Source organism: Populus nigra, chromosome 15, assembly GCF_951802175.1.
Source record: "Populus nigra chromosome 15, ddPopNigr1.1, whole genome shotgun sequence".
Lineage (NCBI taxonomy): Eukaryota > Viridiplantae > Streptophyta > Magnoliopsida > Malpighiales > Salicaceae > Populus > Populus nigra.
This window is the reverse complement of record NC_084866.1, coordinates 12,859,467-12,880,507: the sequence shown is the minus strand read 5'-3', so window position 1 is coordinate 12,880,507 and position 21,041 is coordinate 12,859,467. Positions and strand designations below refer to the sequence as shown.

The window sequence follows — 21,041 nt, the reverse complement described above, 5'->3', positions numbered from 1 at the left end:
CGCTGAACTGGAAAGTTTCTACTCAATAAAAATCATGAATTGTCTTGTGAGATTTTTGACAAAACCTGAACCAACTACAATAAGAATCAAAAGACACGAGTACAGAATTCATGAAAAGGCCAAACAAGAACCCTAACCACACTTTATTTTAGGAATAAAGTTCCTCTGCCAATAGGACCATGATATATATATATATATATATAACTGGTTTATTGATTAATCACGACTTGAAAATGTAAATTCTAAATAAAGTATATTTCAGACACAAGGCTGAAATCGTCTGAACTTGGCTGGCACAAGTAGATTGTCTACAAGATAGTAATAGCAATTATTGATGCTCTTCCCAATAAAGTAAAACCATGCTCGTCGCCAATGTGGGTTTATGTACAGAATTGCACCTATTGCCAACAGGACCATGATGTATGCTACTGAAAATGTCACATAGAAAGCCTCCATATCAATGAAGCCATTTTCTTCATTTTGGTCAGTCTTATACCTTGGCAACGGTGATGGTGATATTTCTCCAATGTCGTTATTGGTGAGCGGTGGTCCACAAAGCAACGGATTTCCCTCGTAGCTAGACTTGTTGAATGTTGAGAATTGTCCAACCATCTCTGGTGTTTTGCCAGATAAGTTATTGTAGGCTACACTGAAAGCAGAAAGGAAGTTTAAGTTGAGAAGCTGATGAGGAATTTCCCCGTTCAAGTTGTTGTAGGAAAGATCCATGCTTTCAATTTCCTTCAGGTTTGAAAATGTAGATGGTATTGGACCTGTTAAACTGTTATGGGATAGATTCAACACCTGGATGTTGCTAAGGTATCCAAGCTCAAAAGGAATCTCTCCAGTCAAATTGTTGCAGGAGAGATCGATACCAGAGAAGTAAGTGAGGATGATTCCCTTGAATGAATAAGATCTACTCTTTGTTGTAAACTCAAAAGCTTTATTCACAGAAGGATCTTCCAAAGGAATAGGAGCAGCGGCAAATGGCATAATAGGACCTGGAGCACTATCAGAAGGATTTATAGATGCTTCTCGTTCCCGATACCATTTGCTGCTAGGTTGTAGGCATGGAAGAATATGACCACACAGATTATTATGAGAAAGATCAATCAAGCTTAATTTCTCTAGTTTGCACAGCTGGCTTGGGATTTCACCTACTAGATTATTATAACCTAAAAGAAGAAAGCTCAACTGGAACAAAGAACCAATTGACTCCGGAATTTTACCTCTAAAATAATTATGGCTAAGATCTAATCTGTTCAGCGACAGGCAGCCATCAAATGCATCAATCAGTGATCCTTCTAGTTTATTTTTAGATAAATAAACTTCTGTCATCATCCTTGAAGAACAAAAGCTGGATGGTAGACTTCCATAAAGATTGTTCTCTGAAAGGTCTAAATATTGAAGAGAAGACATATACCCTATCCATCTCGGTATCTTACCAGATAAATTGTTGAGACTGACATCCAATGCTTCCAATGCAGAACAATTAGACAAGCTATTCGGAAGAATCCCAGTTAACTGATTCCCTCTTAATATCAGCTCTGTCAAGTATGTTAAGTTGAAATTTTTCCAGAAAAGCTGGCCTTTGAAATTATTATTTGAAAGCATGATAACCTCTAATGATAAACAGCCTTCCACCAACTGCTCGGGTATGTTGCCTGATAAGCTATTGTTGGACAAATCTAAGACTTTCAAGAGGCTCATATTGCTGATCGAAGAGGGAATGCTACCATCAAAATCATTTCTGGACAGGTTCAAAAACACTAACCTCGGGAAACATGCTCCAATTTCGGTGGGAATTTGATTATGGATGTGATTTCTCGAGATATCCAAATGTGACAGCCTCACAAGGGAATGATTTGCTAATTGGAAAGATCCTGAAAGAGAATTGTTGACCAAATAAAGCTTTTCAAGTTTTGTGTTGTTCTGTAACAACCAGCTCGGAAATTCTCCTGTCATTTTGATGTGTGAGAGATCAACAAAATAAAGGTCATGCTGATAGTACAGGGATTTTGGAAATGTCCCGCCGGATCCGGTACATTCCAAAGAAAGCCACTGTAACTGGAACCTTGGAATCAAATTGTGTACCAGCTCTGTTGACTCGTATATCTCATTATGGTCACCATTCAAATGCTTGAGTTTTGAAAGGTTAAAAAATGGGCCAAGTGACATTGGGATTTGGAAGTGATTGTGTGAAAGTCTTAGATATTGAATAGACGTGAGACTTCCAATGAGACTCAAGGATATATTCCCAGTGAAGTGGTTGGAAGAGATATCTAAAGCTTGAAGGTTTGTCAAATTCGAGAAACACAAAGGCAAAGAACCAGTGAGATTATTATAGCTGATATCTAGTTCCTGGAGATGCTTTAACTCACAAAGGCCTGCAAATTATCCATGTTAAAAGAAATTTAGCATATAATAATGTAATGGAAACTATAGGATCATACATAGGGCGAGCAATATAGGATTAATGAAGGCTCTTCTTATATGCGAGGACTAGGAAACTATTACTAAACTAGTTATATGGCTCTGCATTGAGATAGTAATATAATGTGGTTGTTTAATTATTCACATGTAATCAATTTCTTAATGATTTGATTATATTTGAAATTGGTTTTAAGAGATTTTTAATTGGTGCTTAGTATCAATTATTAAATTTTTCTTATTAATTTGAAATTGGTTTTAAGAGATTTTTCTCTAAAACTAAAATAAAAAAAGTAATAAAATTATATATATAATTTTCTTGATGCATTTAGAATGACATTCTTATTACTCTAAAGAGATACTATTGTATCAATTGATTTTGTAATTTTATTAAGAAAGAAAAAACATAATTAACAAAATAATAAAGTTTCAAAAATTACATAATCCAAATCCTATATTATCATAAACTTTTAAACAACTTGGAGGACTTATTAACAATGATTGAACTAGTGTAAGAGATGATTTTCTTCATTATTATTATTTTTACATTTTATCTAAAAATCTCTAATATAAATTTTAAATAATTCAATTGGTTTATGTGATAACATAAACTAAATTCAAACTATTTATTTAAAACCTCTTCTCATATTTTTCTCTTTTTTCAACTTTTGCATGAATATTTTATTTTTTTTTCTACTTTTTGTCTATACACAGGGCTAAAGAAACCCAGTTTACATGTTAAATGTTTTATTTTATTGGTTTAATGGTAAGAGATATCCTCAAACTAGTTTGAACGTCGATTACAGTTAAGTTCTCTACATATAATTTTATATGCATGTCCCCACACCCTCACATTGGCTTGTGCATTCATATAAATTTAATACAAATAGCTATTAAACAATTCTTGTCTTTCCCATTGAATACACTTAGAATTGCATCCATTTCTTGTGTGTGTGTGTGTGTGTGTGTGTGTGTGTGTGTGTGTGTGTGTGTGTGTGTAATATATATATATATATATATATATAGCTATTTGTCCCATATTTCACTGCAAGTCTAAAAATAAAACTGGATATGCAAGCTATTTTAATGTGTTTTTTTACATCAAAAATTCAAAATATAAATCATAACACTTATTCATGTATCTAATTAAATAAATCGATAATCATCTATGTAAAAAAATAAAAAAAAAATGTTACCAATAGCTATTTTAATCATAACACTTATTTATCTCGTAAAATAAAATATTTATCCAGTTATATTTACTGAATTTATTTATTAAAATCAATAAAAAGATAATAGAAATAAAAACATATATAAAACTGATTGATTAAAATAATAATAAAAATATTTTTTAAAATAATATAGAACAATAAAATTGAAAAAGAAAATGAGCAAGAAAAAAGAATATTGAACCATATTAACTTTAAAACTTATGACCTGAGTCATTAGTTTGAAAGCACTATAAATAAAAAAATCACGAAGCTCGATCCCTAACAAATCAGAAGCTAAATGATGAAACTGAGAAAAAAATCAATTACATAAAAGGATCAAAATAAAAAAAATTGTAATTAAAAGAATGAGGATGAAAATCAAAATAAAAAATAATATGAAGCAAGCAAAAATTTTCAATTGGAGTATTAAATTGAAAACAAAAATAACTTTCACAAATGAAAAAAATAAATGAAAATAATGAGGTTCAAATTGAAAAAAATAAAATAACATAAACCTTGATTGAAATTGAAAACTAATAAAATTTTAACAAAAAAATTAAGGAAAAAATAGAAATTAAAGAATAAAGATCGAATTAAAAACAAAATATTTGACAAATTATAATTGAATGAATAAATTAAAAACAAACAAAAATTTTATAAAAGAACAAAGAACGAAAATAATATATCAAAAGAATAAGGCTTATTTTCCATTGATATGAAAAACAAATATATTATCCTTGTTCATATATTTATCTAAAAAAAAATCCATATCCTTATTATTTTAATAATATACTATTAAAGATTCCTAATTCCATGTATTAAATATTCTTTTTTTATATACTTGTTTAGTTCTTCTAATAGCTTGACAAAAATGCTAAGAGTCCAAGATTAACTTAATTTATTCCTATCGTTTGAGTAAATTTGAGTTTAAGAAAATAAGTTATTCATATTAATAAAGCAAAAAAATAGAGTAAAAGATTATTATAATTGATAAAGAATTTGTTTTTAGAGAAGGCAAGCATGCTATTCTAGAAAAAACATGTAAAAGATGATTACGAGATAATTATGTAATTCCTTGCTTCTGTATAATGAATTAAAGTAGGTGTTTTATGTGAAAGCACAACAAAACCAAATAAATTTTAGAAGTACTAGTAAAAATACATATCCTTATTATTCTAATAATAAAGTATTAAGAATATTTTAGGAAACAGATGATAGTTGTGGAAGTGTGTTGCTAGTAGTAATTATTAAAAGGGAATTTAATTATTTTCATGTATAATATCGGTTTTGATTATTTAATTCCAATTAACTAGGTAGTTTTGAGACTATATTCTAAAATTACAAACAAAAAATAAAATAAAATCATCTTGTCACTTGAAAAAAAAACTAGTAATATATATATATATATATATATATATATATATATATATATATATATATATATATATATATATAAAAGGAATATATGTAGGCATGTAACCTTTCGTGTCTATTGATACGTTCATCTGACTATAAAGATATAGATGCCTGAGAGATGAAAACCCTTTGAAGAATGATAAGGTGCTATCGTTGATTTTATTATAGCCTAAATCAAGACTCTCCAACTTGTTAAGCCTTGATGGTCCTTCATAACCTGCATGATATTTATAGTAAGCGGTTAGTGATTAATTTTAAAAAAATCAATTACATTTCATATCCTAAATATTCATTTTTGTCTTCAAAAAATTTAATTAAGAAAGAAGTCTTTGATTTGAAAACCAACTACATGATTATCAATCATTTCAAAATTGTTAATTATTTGAAGTGTAGTTGTAAATTGAAAAAACAAACAAGTATCAAGCTAAATAATTATTCATCTCATAACTTAGAGTCTGTTTGAGAATGTGTATCATAAAGATTGCATTTATAAATGTTTTTTATTTGAAAACATATTAAAATATTTTTTTATTTTTAAAATTTTATTTTTAAAGCAAAACAATTCAAAAAATAACAAAATAACAGTTCAATAATAACAACAAACAAGCCCGGAATCTAAAGTAGTATTGTGATGTAGCTTGATTTAAATAAAGGTACATAGAGGTTTGGTATAATTAATATATTATTCACACTTTGGCACAACTAATTAATTAATTAATAAAATAGAGAATGTGCTTTTATAGTGGATCACTTACAAAGTATTATTTATTTAAATAGTTTTTTTTATTTTTTATTTTTTATTTTAATATTCGATATGTAAAAATTCAAATTCATGATTTTTTTTATCTAACAGAGAGAGATATGTTTTCCTAGGTCACGTAGACAAAAAACACTAATCCCTTCCTCTCTCGTCTTATTTTTTTGGAATTAAAATATAATAAAAATAAAATTTAAACCGAAATAAGCACTAAAGAAACCAAATATACTTAATCTGAAACTTGAAATATTAAACTTAAGATGGATATTGGGCACTAAGGTTAAATCTAAGGTACTTGAAATGAAAAAGATAAGATAGACAGAAAAAAAGAGAGTAAAAATGAGAAATAAAAGAGTTATCAAACGGCCCTTAATTAATTGATACCTGTTAAGGCTACAAAATTTTGGATATTATTTCCTGACAGCGATAGCTCCTCCAAGTTGCTCAATGAATCAAATTCTGAGTTAAGAAAAGAATACAAAAGAGTTAATATAAAATTTTTAGGTCTTTTATTCTCAAATTGAAACTTATATGTAACATTTCGACTCTTTTTCAATGAGTTATGATGATGTGTTTGTGTGGGTCTAAGTACCTTTCATGTTTATTGATCCTTGCAGCTGGTTGTCACCAAGATTTAGATGTTTGAGAGATGAAAGCTCTTTGAGGGATGATAGGATGCTATTGTTGAAGTGATTGTATCTTAAATCAAGACTCTCTAATTTGTTAAGCCCTTCGAGGGATGATAGGATGCTATTGTTGAAGTTATTGAAGCTTAAATCAAGACTCTGCAATTTGTTAAGCCTTGATGGTCCTTCAGAGCCTGCATGATATTTATAGCAAGCGGTTAGTGATTAGTTTCAAAATCAATTGCATTTCAAATCCTAAATATTCATTTTTGTCTTAAAAGAATTTAATTAAGAGACAAATCTTTGATTTGAAAACCAACTACATGATTATCACTCACGTCAAAATCGTTAATTATTTGAAATATTGAGAAAAAAATTATAGGTTAATCCAATGGTTTGGTATCAAACTAAATTTAACAATTATGATTCATCACCTAATTAGAGCCTGTTTGAAAATGTAGTAGAAATTATATTTTAAAGAGTGTTTGTTGTTTGGAAATCTATTAAAATATTTTTTTATTTTTTTTATATTAGCACATTAAAACAATAAAAAAATAAAAAACAATAGAGAAACTACGGTTCAACCACAATACCAAATAAGCTCGTAGTGCCTGTTTGGCATTGAGATTTAACTGTTTTTCATCAAAATTTGATTATTGGTTTTCCCTTCAAATTAATTTTTTGTATTATTTTTAAATTGTTTTAATGTACTAATGTAAAAAATAAATTTAAAAAAAATTAAAAAAATAGTTTTTAATAATAAACAAGAGAATTATATATTTTAACTACACAAGTTCAGATGTTTTTAGATATTTTTAGAAATCCTGAATGTATTATAAATTTTAATATATTTATAGGATCAAAAGAAACAGATGACAGGAGAGCCCTTTTACAGGACCATGCACCCAAAGTCACTGGAGGTCAATAGTGAATGGTAGAATAAACTGGTTGAGAATCAAGTCGGTACTGAGTGAAGGTTACATTTACACCTTCTAGCTTTGGATTCCCACCAATTTAAATAAATGATTGAGACCAAGTGCGGTATTATTTAAAAATTGAAGACAAACACACACAAAAAAGAGTAAAAAAGAGAAATAAAAGAGTTATCAAACGACCCTTAATTAATTGATACCTCTTAAGGTTGTAAATTCTTGGATGTTATTGTAGGATAGCGATAGCACCTCCAAGTTGCTCAATGAATCAAATTCTGAGTTAAGGAAATAATACAAAAGAGAAGAATTAATATAAAACTCTTAGGTCTGTTATTCTCGAATTGAAATTTATAGGGGTCAATTCATAACTTCATATCAAAGAATAAATGGACATATGTGTGTTTCACATTTTGAGTATTTTTCAATTGGTTGTGATGATGTGTTTGTGTGTCTCTAAGTACCTTTCGTATTTATTGATCCTTTCAACTGGTTCGCATCAAGATGTAGATGTTTGAGAGATAAAAGCCCTTTGAGGGATGATAGGATGCTATTGTTGAAATTATTGAAGCTTAAATAAAGAGTCTCCAATTTGTTAAGTCTTGATAGTCTCTCGAAACCTGCATGCATGTAAGATTTCTAGGTAGTTGTTAGGGTATAAAGCTAAAAACATTATTTGATTAATTAAAAGAATAAATCGATTTCAGTTTATATATGTTCATTTTCGTGCTAAAATTACTAAAGATGAAGTCTTTAAGGAAGAGACAAACCTTCATTCGCAACACAGCCAGCTATTCTATTTGCACCCAAGTCAAGAACTTTGAGTTCTTGGAAGGGAAGAAATATAGATGCATTTAGGTACCAATCTCCCATAGATGAGTACCAATCTCTTGCGAAGAAAAGATCGATTTCGATGACTCGTCTTGTAGTGGAATTGCTGCAGGTAACTCCTTCCCAGCTGCAACAGAGGGCATCTTTTCCCCAATAGAACAGCGGGGGTAAATTGTCATTTGGGTGGTCACCAAAGGAAGTTTTGATTTGCAAAAGAGCAATTCGTTCTTCCTCGAAACACCCTTGTGATAGAAGCATGACATTAATCATCATTATCACCGCCACTCCTGGCAGAGAGAAGCTGTTTAATATCATTTGTACCCCTCTGTTTCTGCTTGAAATTAATGTATCAAATACTTCTTAGGAGCCAAAGGCTCTTTATAGGGGAGAGCACCATGCATTGCCGTCCGGCGGGCCCATCTTTGATCAAGTGGATCTTTTATGGAAGGTGACGTAAGGTTCCTCAGTCCATCAATTTCCATGAAGTTTCAATATTTGTTTTTTGTTTTTTGTTTTAGAACACAATGTAAAATTATTACTCTTAAATAAAACTTGTTTAATCTTAAGACTTGCAGAAAACCATCTTTAATTTGGAAATATAGCATTATATCTGAAAGTTGGTTATGGAAAACTGAGATTTCTCACCAGTCTCTTCGTCATGTTCTAAAATGGTTTAAAAGCCTCGATGAGATTATATTGGTACAGCCCACCTCCTCATGTTTATATATATATATATATATATATATATATATATATATATATATATAATTGGCAGTTTCATTCTATCTCTATAGTCAATACGAGAGTAAGGGGAGTTTGTATTAATCTTGTACGCGATCCCCTGTGCATAAAAATCAATAAAAAAAATAAAAAACATGATTATGTTTGTGATTTGTCGTCCCGTATTTATTAAAATGATTGTCGTCCAATAAAATCTATACCTACCTTCGCTGGGTGACCCAGTTTGGAAGTCTAGCATGACAAATTAATCTTCGTTCCATAAAAGAGGAGATTTAGACATTGACTTGGAGTCTTCTTTTGGCTTATTGGCCTCTTCCTTCTTCGCTAGTGTTAGCATTTGCATCAATCGACATCAATAATTTATAGTGACACCAAGAGGTTGACTATATATCCCCTTTGTCTTTACATTTATAAAAAAAAAATATGAAAAAATTTTAAATTTTATTTATTTATTTATTTTAAATTAATTATTTATTTATAGCTTTGATAGTTTCAATGTATTAAAAATAATTTTTATAAAATAAAAATATTATATTAATATATTTTTAAATAAAAAAATATTTTAAAAAATAATTATTATTATTGAGTTTCACCTGCATAGCTATCACTTGCTTCTACTCTTCTCTTCGCATTTAGAATACTGATGAGTGGCATTACTTGACTCTCAAATATATTGAAGCAGATTTAGACATCGTTTGGTATTGCGTTTGTAATTGTGTTTCATCAAAATTTAATTTTTTTTTTGCTAAAATTGAGTGCGGTTTGTATTTTTTGGATCGTTTTGATGTGCTGATGTCAAAAATAATTTTAAAAAAAATGAAAAAACATCATTGACATGCATTTCGACACGAAAAACTATTTAAAAAACACCCGCAATTACAATACCAAACACGCTCTTAATCACTTCAAAGGTGATTCTACCTATAGAATTATGGTTAATGTAGGATGGAAAAATATCATTCAACATAAATAAAATATATGTAAATCACACAACTATTGTGCAAATACATAAATTACATTGTGCAATCCAAAAAAACAATTCACATTTAGAATAAATATTTAAATAATTAAATGAGAAAAATAACATTTTTTTTATTCCCGGAGGAACGCGGAAAAAACACCGGAAACAGCAGCAGCGCGTGGTGTGCAGATACTGGAACTGGACAGGCTGAAAAAACAATGGAGGAGCATGACATGCACGCGGAAATGAATTATTTTAAAATATTTTAAAATAAAAAATATTTTAAAAAGAGAACCCTACATAAATAATTAAATGTTATAACTATTTGTAAATATTTTAGACGGCTTTGTGTTTGTGTTGGATTGTTACTTCCAAGAAGTTTCTTGGAGTAAGTTTCCAGCTGGCACTGACTGATTGCATTATTTTTTTTTTTGCCGTGGGAGACACATTGAGCGTAAAGACCACTTCATTGCTCTATTTTTCAAGCGTCCACTTGCATCATTTTGCATTTGTCTCAAATTGATTGGTAGTTATTTATTTATCATCGTTTAGTTTTTATTAATCTTGAATGATTATGTCTGATTTAAAAATTTATTTGTGATATTAACATATTAAAATAATTTAAAAATATTTAAAAAATAATTTTAAAAAATAAAAAATTTAAATTTTTAAAAACTATTTTAAAATGCAAGAATAAATGGACACTAATTATAAAAATAAATAAAAACTAATTTATTTATGATAATTAGAAATTTTAATTAGTATTCAGAGTTTTATGTAAAAAGCTGATTGTATAATAGAAAAAATAACATTTATTCTATACTTCCCGTCAAATATAAGTAGTTTAATGTTTGAATTCACAATAATCCTAAGCTTAAAGTTTTTCCTAAACTATTATGTTCATGATAAAATGGTCATCAATAGTAAGATAATGATTTAAAATAAAGCCTGACGTGTGAGACCTACTCCTCACTGTAGAAATAAAGGCATTAGATCTAAAAAGTTGGTTATGGAAAATTGAGAATTGGCTTGTTTCTTGGTCATGTTTTAGATTCAATGGATTATATTCATGATAAAAGGGTCATCAATGGTAGGATAATGATTTAGGATTAGGCATGAAGTGTGAGTGTGAGACCTAGCTAGTCCTCGCTTTAGAAATATTGACTATAGATGAATCCACAAGGCTTTTTCCAAGAAACTGTGGAAGTTTCTCACCTGCAAATATGATGAAAGAGAAGAAGAATGAGGCATAAAAGAAATGTTTGAAGTGAATTTTTTTATCATTTGAAGAGTGTGTAGTGCGGTAGTGTACATATAGATGGAGGGTGGCATTTATAAATCAAGCTAAGCAACTGTTTCGTTGAGCTAATTATCAGTCCAAGGCCATGTGAGGAAATTACGAGGGCATTCTGAGAAAGGTTAGGATATCAGAGTCTCGACCAGAGCTTTCTTTTCTTCTGATCTTTCCTTTATAACAGTGCGCATGTTTCCACCTCTGTCTGTTCGTAAGTGGTGATATCAGAGGAGAACATGGTTTTATTTTATTGTTCGTGCTCCCTTGTGTTCGATAACTTCATTGAAAATCAATAAATAAAAATGCATCATCGTGTTTCTGCTTCGTCGTCCAATAAAATGTAGACATTGTAGAAGATCAAGTAATGGTTACTGAATTCAAGGGTGAAGATATTGATCCACCCGTGAATGCAGTGACAGAGACTGTAAAGGATCACACCAAACAATCCTATGAAGAACAGGAATCTGATACACCCGTGATTACAGCAGCAGCAACTTATCCTCCGTGAAAGCAGCAGCAGATAAATAATTTGAAGATATGATTATATGCATTCAAAATCAAATGATTTGAAGATATGATTCTATGCATTCAAAATCAATAGCTGGTAAAATACGTTAGAAGCTGTTAATGTAATACTATATATATATATATCAGGATATGTACAGAACAAACAAGAAATAAGAAGTGTAATTCTAATATACACGATCAGTTTGTATTTTCTTATATGGTATCAGAGCATCAAAAGACTAACGTCTAAATGTCTTCCTCAAATTCTCCTGCAACTCCACCCCACTCTTCTGTCATCTCCATGCCTTCTGTTGCTACTGTCAAACTCAACCATGACAACTTCCTTCTCTGGAAAGCACAGCTTGTACCATATTTCAGAGGACAAGATCTCTTCGGTTATATAGATGGTAGCATTCCCAAACCACCTAAAATCATCTCTGTTACTCACCCTGAAACTTCTGTTGTCTCTAAACGTCTAAACCCAGCCTACTCTCAATGGGTTCGTCAGGATAATCTCATTCTCAGCACTCTTATGACTTCTCTGTCTGAGCCAATTCTTGCTCAAGTTGTCACTTATACATCTTCCAAGGCTGTATGGAATGCGTTGGATGATACCTTCTCCTCTCGGTCTCGTGCGCGCATTCTGCAAATCCGCACACAACTTGCAACTGCAACAAAAGGAAGCAAGACAACCACTGATTACTTCCATTACATCAAAAGACTCACTGATGAATTAGCTGTTGCTGGACAACCACTGAATCATGATGATATTATAACATATATTCTTGCAGGACTCAGCCATGAATATGACAGCTTTGTGGCCTCTATATCAGCACGTACTGATGACATTACTCTTGAGGAAATCTATTCTCTATTACTAACTTCTGAAGCTCGCCTGTCAAGGCATCAACTCACCCCTGTCATCCAGCAACCTTCTGCCAATATTGCATATCGACAATACAACCCTCCAAGGCGTGGTGATTTTCGTGACAGGGGGCGTGCTAGTCGTGGTGGTTATAATTCCAGCAACAAGAATCATGATCAACCATCTGTTGTTTGCCAGATATGTGGTAAGATTGGACACTCTGCTAAGAAATGCTATTTTCGTTTTGATTTATCTTACCAGGAAGCACCTCCTCTACCAACAAAACACGGCCTGGTCGCTATGCGTAATAATTCCAACCATACATGGGACTCCGCATGGCATGCAGAGACAGGAGCCACACATCATTTTACCAATGATGCGAATAACTTGACTCTTCAGAAATCCGACTATGCTGGTGGAGACAGTGTGCAAGTTGGAAATGGCCAAGGTTTGCAAATCTCAAAAACTGGGACTTCCAAAATTTCCACTCCCTCTTCTACCTTTGTTCTTAATAACGTTCTCCTTGTTCCTGAAATACATAAAAATTTACTGTCAGTGCACCAGTTCTGTGTTGACAATAACGTGTATTTTGAGTTTCACTCATATTATTTTCTTGTGAAGGATTACTCGGGGAATGTCCTTCATCGAGGCTATCTTCATGATGGACTGTATCAATTCACCAATAATTCCAGTCTTCCTCAAGCCTTTTCTTGTGTTCGTTCCTATGAGTGGCATCGTAGACTTGGCCATGCCTCTGCTCCAGTGGTCAATCAAGTTTTATCCCTTCTTTCTTTTCCCGTAGAGAAAACTAAAACACACAATGTGTGCCCTGAATGTCAAATGGCCAAAAGCCATGATTTGCCTTTTAAAAATTCTACTTCTATTTCGTTGCACCCTTTGGATTTAATTTTCATTGATGTGTGGGGACCTGTATCGGTGCCTTCCACAACCGGTGCTAAATATTATGTTAGCTTTCTTGATGATTATTCCAAGTTTCTTTGGTTATTTCCTATTCACCTTAAATCTGATGTTGAACGTATCTTTTTAAATTTTCAGACTTATGTTGAAAAACAGTTTGACAGAAAAATAAAAGCAATTCAATCAGACTGGGATGGGGAGTATCGACGACTAAACACTTATTTTCACCAAAATGGTATTAATCATCGCCTAGCTTGCCCACACACTCACCAACAAAATGGCTCCATTGAACGCAAACATCGACACATTGTCGAAGTTGGTTTGAGCTTGTTAGCTCATTCACATTTACCTATGATATATTGGGAAGATGCATTTCAAACCGCGACCTATATCATAAACAGACTTCCAACACCTGTTTTACACCACAAGTCTCCCTTTGAAATTCTTCATAGTAGGATCCCTGATTATCGTTTTCTACGTGTATTTGGTTGTGCCTGCTGGCCAAACTTAAGACCATATAACAGAAATAAACTCAATTTCAGATCCAAAACCTGTATTTTCATTGGTTATAGTCTTTGTCATCAAGGGTACAAGTGTCTAGATCTCTCTACGGGTAAAATCTATGTTTCTCACAATGTTATATTCGATGAAACTATTTTCCCTTACTCACAACCCATTGTCTCCGTGAGTGATCAACCTTCTCCTTCCACGTCTGTTTCTCTTCCTCACCACATCACTGTGCCACAATTCCTATGTCCCATAGAGTTGCATCCTAACCATATTACTACAGGCACACCATCTGCACCTCTTATGTTGATTCCTGCAGAAACAGATCAGGCTCCGCCTCCAACACACTCTCCAGAAACAGAACCTGCTTTGTCTACCATTGTTTCTCAAGCTACGACTACAGTTACACATGCTGATACACTGCCCGTTCCTACCAACATTCACTCTATGGTTACAAGGTCCAAAAATAATGTTCATCGCCCTAGACAATCAAGTGATGACTTCATTCGCTATCCATTACCGAAAGCATTGACAACGGCACTTGTTCCCACAGCAACAGAACCAACATCATACAGTTAAGCCTCCAAATCTGTGCATTGGCGAGAGGCCATGAATCAAGAATTCTCAGCATTACTTCACAATGGCACCTGGTCCTTGGTCTCACCTCCCCCACATGCAAATATTGTTGGCTGCCGATGGATTTACAAAATAAAAAGAAAGGCGGATGGAGCTATTGAGCGTTACAAGGCTCGCCTAGTAGCTAAAGGATTTCACCAGCGAGAGGGGGTTGATTTCTCTGAGACATTCAGCCCGGTCATCAAACATGCCACCATTCGGTTAGTAATTTCTATTGCAGTAACATATAAGCCTATCAAACAGTTGGATGTGCAAAATGCTTTCTTGCATGGTGACTTGCATGAAAATGTGTTTATGCTTCAACCACAAGGCTATGTTCATCCTCAGTTTCCCAACCATGTGTGCAAACTGCACAAATCACTTTATGGTTTACGCCAAGCTTCCTGCTCTTGGTTCTCCAAACTTTCAACCAAGCTCCTGTCCCTGGGGTTCAGTGAAAGTAAGGCAGATACATCTCTCTTCGTGCTACAGAAATTTGATTCTGTGATCTACATTCTTATCTATGTTGATGATATATTAATTACTGGCTCCAATGCATCTGTCATCAACAATATCATTCATTCTCTGCAAACCACCTTTGCTGTCAAAGACTTAGGTAGTCTTGCTTATTTTCTTGGTGTTAAAGCACTTTGGTGCACCGATGGCATGTACTTGACTCAACGCAAATATATTGCTGATTTGCTTAAAAGAAGCAAGATGGAGAATGCTAAACCCTGCACCAGTCCCATGGCATCCAACTGTCGACTTACTTCTACTGATGGTACTCCATTTGAAGACATCCACCTTTATCGCAGTATAGTAGGTAGCATGCAGTATTTGGCTTTTACGAGACCTGATTTAGCATTTGCTGTTCATAAAGTGAGCAAGTTTATGCACAATCCTCTGGACACTCATTGGCAGGCTGTCAAGCGTATCCTTCGCTACCTCAAGCACTCTATTTCAACAGGTTTGTTCATCACCAGCAATGTTAATTTCACCTTGCAGGCATTCTATGATTCTGACTGGGCCGCCGACAGAGATGATCGCAGATCAGTTGGTGCTTACTGTATTTACATGGGTTCCAACTTAGTTTCTTGGAGTTGCAAACAACAACCCACAGTAGCACGCAGCAGCACAGAAGCTGAGTACAAAGCAATTGCCAATGCTGCTGCAGAACTCATCTGGTTCAAATCCATACTTCGTGAACTCGGTCTGCCCCCGCAACATAGCCCAACCTTATGGGGTGATAATATTGGTGCAACTTACCTCACGTCCAATCCCAAATTTCATGCAAGAACCAAACATATCGAGATTAATGTTCATTTCGTCCGTGACCAAGTTTACAACAAGGAACTTGTAGTTCAGTTTATCTCCAGCAAAGATCAGTTAGCCGACGCCCATACAAAGCCTTTGCCACCAATTAAATTTAAAGAGGTTCAACACAATCTGAATGTCCGTGACCTACCCTCCAGATTGAGGGGGCGTGTAGAAGATCAAGTAATGGTTACTGAATTCAAGGGTGAAGATATTGATCCACCCGTGAATGCAGTGACAGAGACTGTAAAGGATCACACCAAACAATCCTATGAAGAACAGGAATATGATACACCCGTGATTACAGCAGCAGCAACTTATCCTCCGTGAAAGCAGCAGCAGATAAATGATTTGAAGATATGATTATATGCATTCAAAATCAAATGATTTGAAGATATGATTCTATGCATTCAAAATCAACAGCTGGTAAAATACGTTAGAAGCTGTTAATGTAATACTATATATATATCAGGATATGTACAGAACAAACAAGAAATAAGAAGTGTAATTCTAATATACACGATCAGTTTGTATTTTCTTATAGACATTGACTTGGAGTCAACTGAGAAAATGAGCAACCTTTGCCTCTCTAGAAATAAATTTAAATTAATCCCCCGCCTTGCTAATTGCAATATCACATCAAATGTCATAATTTTCCACGAACAGTAGAGTCTTCTTTCTTCGGCATTTGCATCAATGGACATCAAGAACAGTGACAGCAAGAGGTCCGTTAATTCAATGGTAACACGTTTGAGTGTCCCCTTTCTACCTATCACGTTGCTTCCCTTCCACTCTTCCCTCCGCCTTTGTTTATTTCGTGGTACATTTTCGTGAAAAAAACCAGGTTTTTTATTTATGATTGATTTTGTATTATTTTTAAAATACAAAAATAAACAGACACAAGTATAAAAATATATAAAAACTAGTCACTTAGTTGAGGTAAATAGAAATTCTAATTAATATTCAGAGTTTTATATAAAAAGGTTATTATATAATAGAAAAAACAACATTCATTCTATTTTTCCCTCTAAACTATTATATTCATGGTAAAAGGATCATCAAATTTATGAAAATAATTTGGGATTTGGCTTGATCGGTCATACCTAAGAATGTTAATGGTCTGGTTTGGTCCGATTTTAACTTAAAAATTTAACCGAATCAGAAAATAATATTCTTTGTTAATATAACCAGAACTGAACTAGGACGTGGAGATTGCTCTTGAAGGTTATCCAAGGATAAAAAAATTAAAATAAGCCGTTGTATACCTTAATCTAGGACACACTCCTGCATTTAGCAACCGATTGTTACTACCTGTAGAGCAATCTCTACGTCCCTAGGCTTCGAGCCAATGGAGGAACGAATGAGAGAGAGGAGCACCAAGGAGTGGGAGAGGGAGGGAGGGGGTGGTGAGGCTAGAAAAGGAAAAGAAAAAAAGGGAGGGAGGCGGCTGGAAGGGTTTAGGTATTTAGGGTTAGGATGTTTCTTTTTATATATTTTTTATATATTTAATTAAACTTGTTCGGTTTGGTCCGGTTCAATCAGTTTAAGTTTTTTTAAACTGGAATCGAACCGAATCAGGTGATTTTTTTAATCAGTTTATTCAATTTTTTTATTAGTTTTGTTTTTTCAATTAATTTTTTTATTTTTTCAGTTTAATTGATTAATCAATTTTTTAAACACCCCTAGTCATGTCAACTTCTCGCTTTGAAAATATGAGCATAAAAGTTAGTTATAGAAAATTGGGTATTCACCGTTTCTTGATCATGTTCTAAAATAGATTCATCATCTACCACACACATCTAATGGGCCGTCATAACATTGTGTTGGTCTAGCCCAACTTATATGCACATCAAAATAAACCTTGGGAGCTGAATTTGAAGGGGACTCTTGGATGCAAAGCACAGCTTCAACATCGAATTGATTTAGAGAACTGGCCTAGCAAAAGCTTCGGCCAACGCATTTCAAGTCCTAGCACCATATCCTCAAGCCTAGTTTCTGAAGTTGGGTTAAAGATCCAGAATGTCTTTGCAAATCAAGTTTACACCAAACAAGTCTTAATTTTGCTCATTGATTTGATGATATCTCTCATATAAAGTTATTAATACGATTTCAGGAGTGGATTTTCAATCGGTAAGAAAATCTTTGAAATTAGTATTATAGTATATAAAAATATTTTTATATACTTAATGATATTTATTTTTGATATGCCTATTAAAGAGATTTATAATGTTTTTTTATAGATTAAAAACCGATCTAGTCTGGATAATCATATTGTCGAGATCCTAGAACATAAAAGAAAATATTATAAAATTTAAAATAGCACGAGATATCTACGAAACCAAGTAAAATAGAACAAACAGACTCCACAGATACATTTATACGCAAGGCCGTGAAAATCGTGAAAAATTATTGATGATATTAAAAAAAAATTAAAACTGTTCAATGTTTTATTGTGCAAATTCACTGTGAAACGTTAAGTAATTTTTTTTGTTATTTTTTTGTTGTTTTTTTTATTTTTGTTATTTATTTTTCCCCTTTTTTTCTTCTTCTTTTTCTTCTTCTTTTTTTTGTTTTTTTTTTCTCATTTTTTCCTGTTTTTTTTTTGTTTTCTATGCCTTTATGGGTTTTTTTTTTGCTTTTTTCTTTGTATATTTTTCTTTTAATGAATTTTTTTGTTTAATTTAGTTTGTTAATGTTAATTTTTTTATTTTGTTATCAAATTTTCATAACACGGATCCCGAGTTTAACGGGTTAACCTGGTTTGATGAGTTAACCCGATTTTTTTTTCTTTTTAATTAATAACATATACTAAAAATGTTCAGTGTTTCACTGTGCAGTCCACAATGAAATGCTAAACTGTTTTTTTTTTGTTTTTAATTTTTTTTGTTTTATTTATTTATTTATTTTGCCTTTTATGCCTTTATGGGTTTTTTTTTTTGCTTTTTTTTTTGTTTTTTTTCTTTTAATGAATTTTTTTGTTTATTTTAATTTGTTAATGTTAATTTTTTTTTAGTTATCAGACTTTCATGACATGGATCCCGGGTCTGACGAGTTAACCTGGTTTGACGAGTTAACCTGAATTTTTTTTTTTTTGCTTTTTTTATTATTTTTAATTAATTTTTTTTCGTTTAGTTTAGTTTTTTAATGTTAAATTTCTTTCTATTTAATTATCAGACTTTCATGTCACGTATCACAGGCTTGACGAGTTAACCCGTCAATTTTTTTTCTATTTAGTTATCAAACTTTCATGACGCGAATCCCAGGTTTGACGGGTTAATCTGATTTTAAGGATTAACCCAGTTAATTTAGATTTTTTTTCTTTTTCTTTATTAGTTTTTTTCTTCCTGTTGGTTTTTTTTCTTTGTTTTTTTAATTAATCTATTTAATTATCATATTTTTATAACATGACCTTGCAGCCAGACCCATATTTAAGACTTTTGGATCCGGTATTGTAGCCAGACTCACTAAAAAGCAAGGCTAAACGGGTCTGACCTCTAAGCTTGCACATCTGACCTCCTACTTTTATTTTGCACTTAAAAATATAAAATTATTGTGTTCTTTGAATCTTGTGAAAGAATGGGCTTCTAAGACTTGGGAGCAAGCTCTTGAAGAGGTCATGCTCCTTGTTTTTAAATTGAGGAGTGAAGAAAATTGCAATGCTGTCCTAGGCGTAGGACCATGCCATATAGCTGGGAAGCTTTTGATTCTTAAGAAATGCCAACCAACCGGGAGAGCATCTCTCAAAGATTCACTTATTTTTTAATTTTGACATGGTTTTTGAATAAAATATAGATTTTTATTTGAATTTTAATATTTTATTTTTCAATTATTATGTATCTAATATGAAAATAAGAATAATAGTAATAAATTGTTGATGAAAGTTAATTCATTTCAATTTTTTTTTAATTTTTAAATAGATTTTAAACTTGATTTTAACTCATTCATAATTTTTTAAGCTTTCAATCATATATAAAATATAAACATATTTTTTTAATAATTTTATAACTTGTTTTAACAATCACATTTTTTTTTTAACTTTCAATTTAAAACCTGGTATTCACTGAGATAAATAATAGAGACTTTCTCGTTATGGGATCTGTAGCTATGTGATCCTGTTGCAGTCCTATTCATTCATGGGTTTTGTTGTTTGATACCAGGTTTGAAAACGCTCTTCTTGAAGGAAGGTAATTTATTGATTCGAAAATTGATACCAGGTTTACCAGGAAAGATGAATCCACAAGGCTTTTTCCAAGAAACTGCGGATGCTTCTCACCTGCAAATATCATGAAAGAGAAGAAGAATGAGGCATAAAAGAAATGTTTGAAGTGAATTTTTTTATCATTTGAAGAGGGTGTAGTGCGGTAGTGTACATATAGATGGAGGGTGGCATTTATAAATCAAGCTAAGCAAATGTTTCGTTGAGCTAATTATCAGTCGAAGGCCATGTAAGGAAATTATGAGGACATTCTGAGAAAAGTTAGGATATCAGAGTCTAGACCAGAGCTTTCTTTTCTTCTGATCTTTCCTTTACAATGGTGCATGTTTCCACCTCTGTCTGTTCATAAGTGGTGAAATCAGAGAAGAACATGGTTTTACTTTCACACTTGGCTAAGAACCATAATAGTTGTTCTTTGACTAGGGTCTTTAATGAGCTCCTCTCTATTATAATTCAGAGTTTTTTATTATAATAGTTTTTTATTTTCTTTTCAACAATTCCTGACCCCTTAAATCTTTTTTATCACTGATTGATTCAATTAATTTGATCTGTTATAACCGCTAGCTTATATTTTTATTCTTACATTATATGGGTGATATACATTAATTTTCTATCTCTTAATATTACCGATGAGTTGCTAACATGGGATTTGAATTCAAAACCTATTTTGCAAGAATATTATTAGAGAAAAATTGCAGAGAAAAGGTGTATTAAAAGGTTTCTCTGTTTCTTAAGAAAACAACGTGAATGTACAGTAATACTTTCTGCAAGGGCTGCTGGTTATTATATAGCAATACAAGTTGCTTAAATTGGATATATTAAATAGCCTAATTCTTAGCTGATTTACTTTCATAATCAACCAACGTCTCTTTCTGTTGTTGTCTTGTTCTCCAACGTAACCTTCCT

General features: G+C 32.2%; 2 protein-coding genes and 1 non-coding gene across 3 annotated transcripts; 1 reads left to right on the top strand and 2 right to left on the bottom strand.

The window, feature by feature from the left end:
- Window positions 1–3: 3 nt before the first annotated feature.
- Window positions 4–3,369, bottom strand: LOC133674000 (cuscuta receptor 1-like). Its single transcript, XM_062094965.1, has 2 exons — window positions 3,312–3,369; window positions 4–2,384 (listed from the first exon to the last, which is right to left on the bottom strand). The coding sequence occupies exons 1-2, from the start codon at window positions 3,367–3,369 to the stop codon at window positions 259–261; spliced, it is 2,184 nt and encodes a 727-aa protein (XP_061950949.1). The 3' UTR covers window positions 4–258.
- Window positions 3,370–6,174: 2,805 nt separating this feature from the next.
- On the bottom strand, window positions 6,175–8,512 carry LOC133674734 (cuscuta receptor 1-like). Its single transcript, XM_062095940.1, has 5 exons — window positions 8,137–8,512; window positions 7,831–7,986; window positions 7,570–7,644; window positions 6,404–6,631; window positions 6,175–6,270 (listed from the first exon to the last, which is right to left on the bottom strand). The coding sequence occupies exons 1-5, from the start codon at window positions 8,510–8,512 to the stop codon at window positions 6,185–6,187; spliced, it is 921 nt and encodes a 306-aa protein (XP_061951924.1). The 3' UTR covers window positions 6,175–6,184.
- A 3,939-nt stretch (window positions 8,513–12,451) lies between these two features.
- LOC133674962 (small nucleolar RNA Z247) lies at window positions 12,452–12,588 on the top strand. The gene has a single exon (XR_009835290.1). It is a non-coding gene; the product is annotated as a small nucleolar RNA Z247 (small nucleolar RNA).
- The last annotated feature ends 8,453 nt before the right edge of the window (window positions 12,589–21,041 follow it).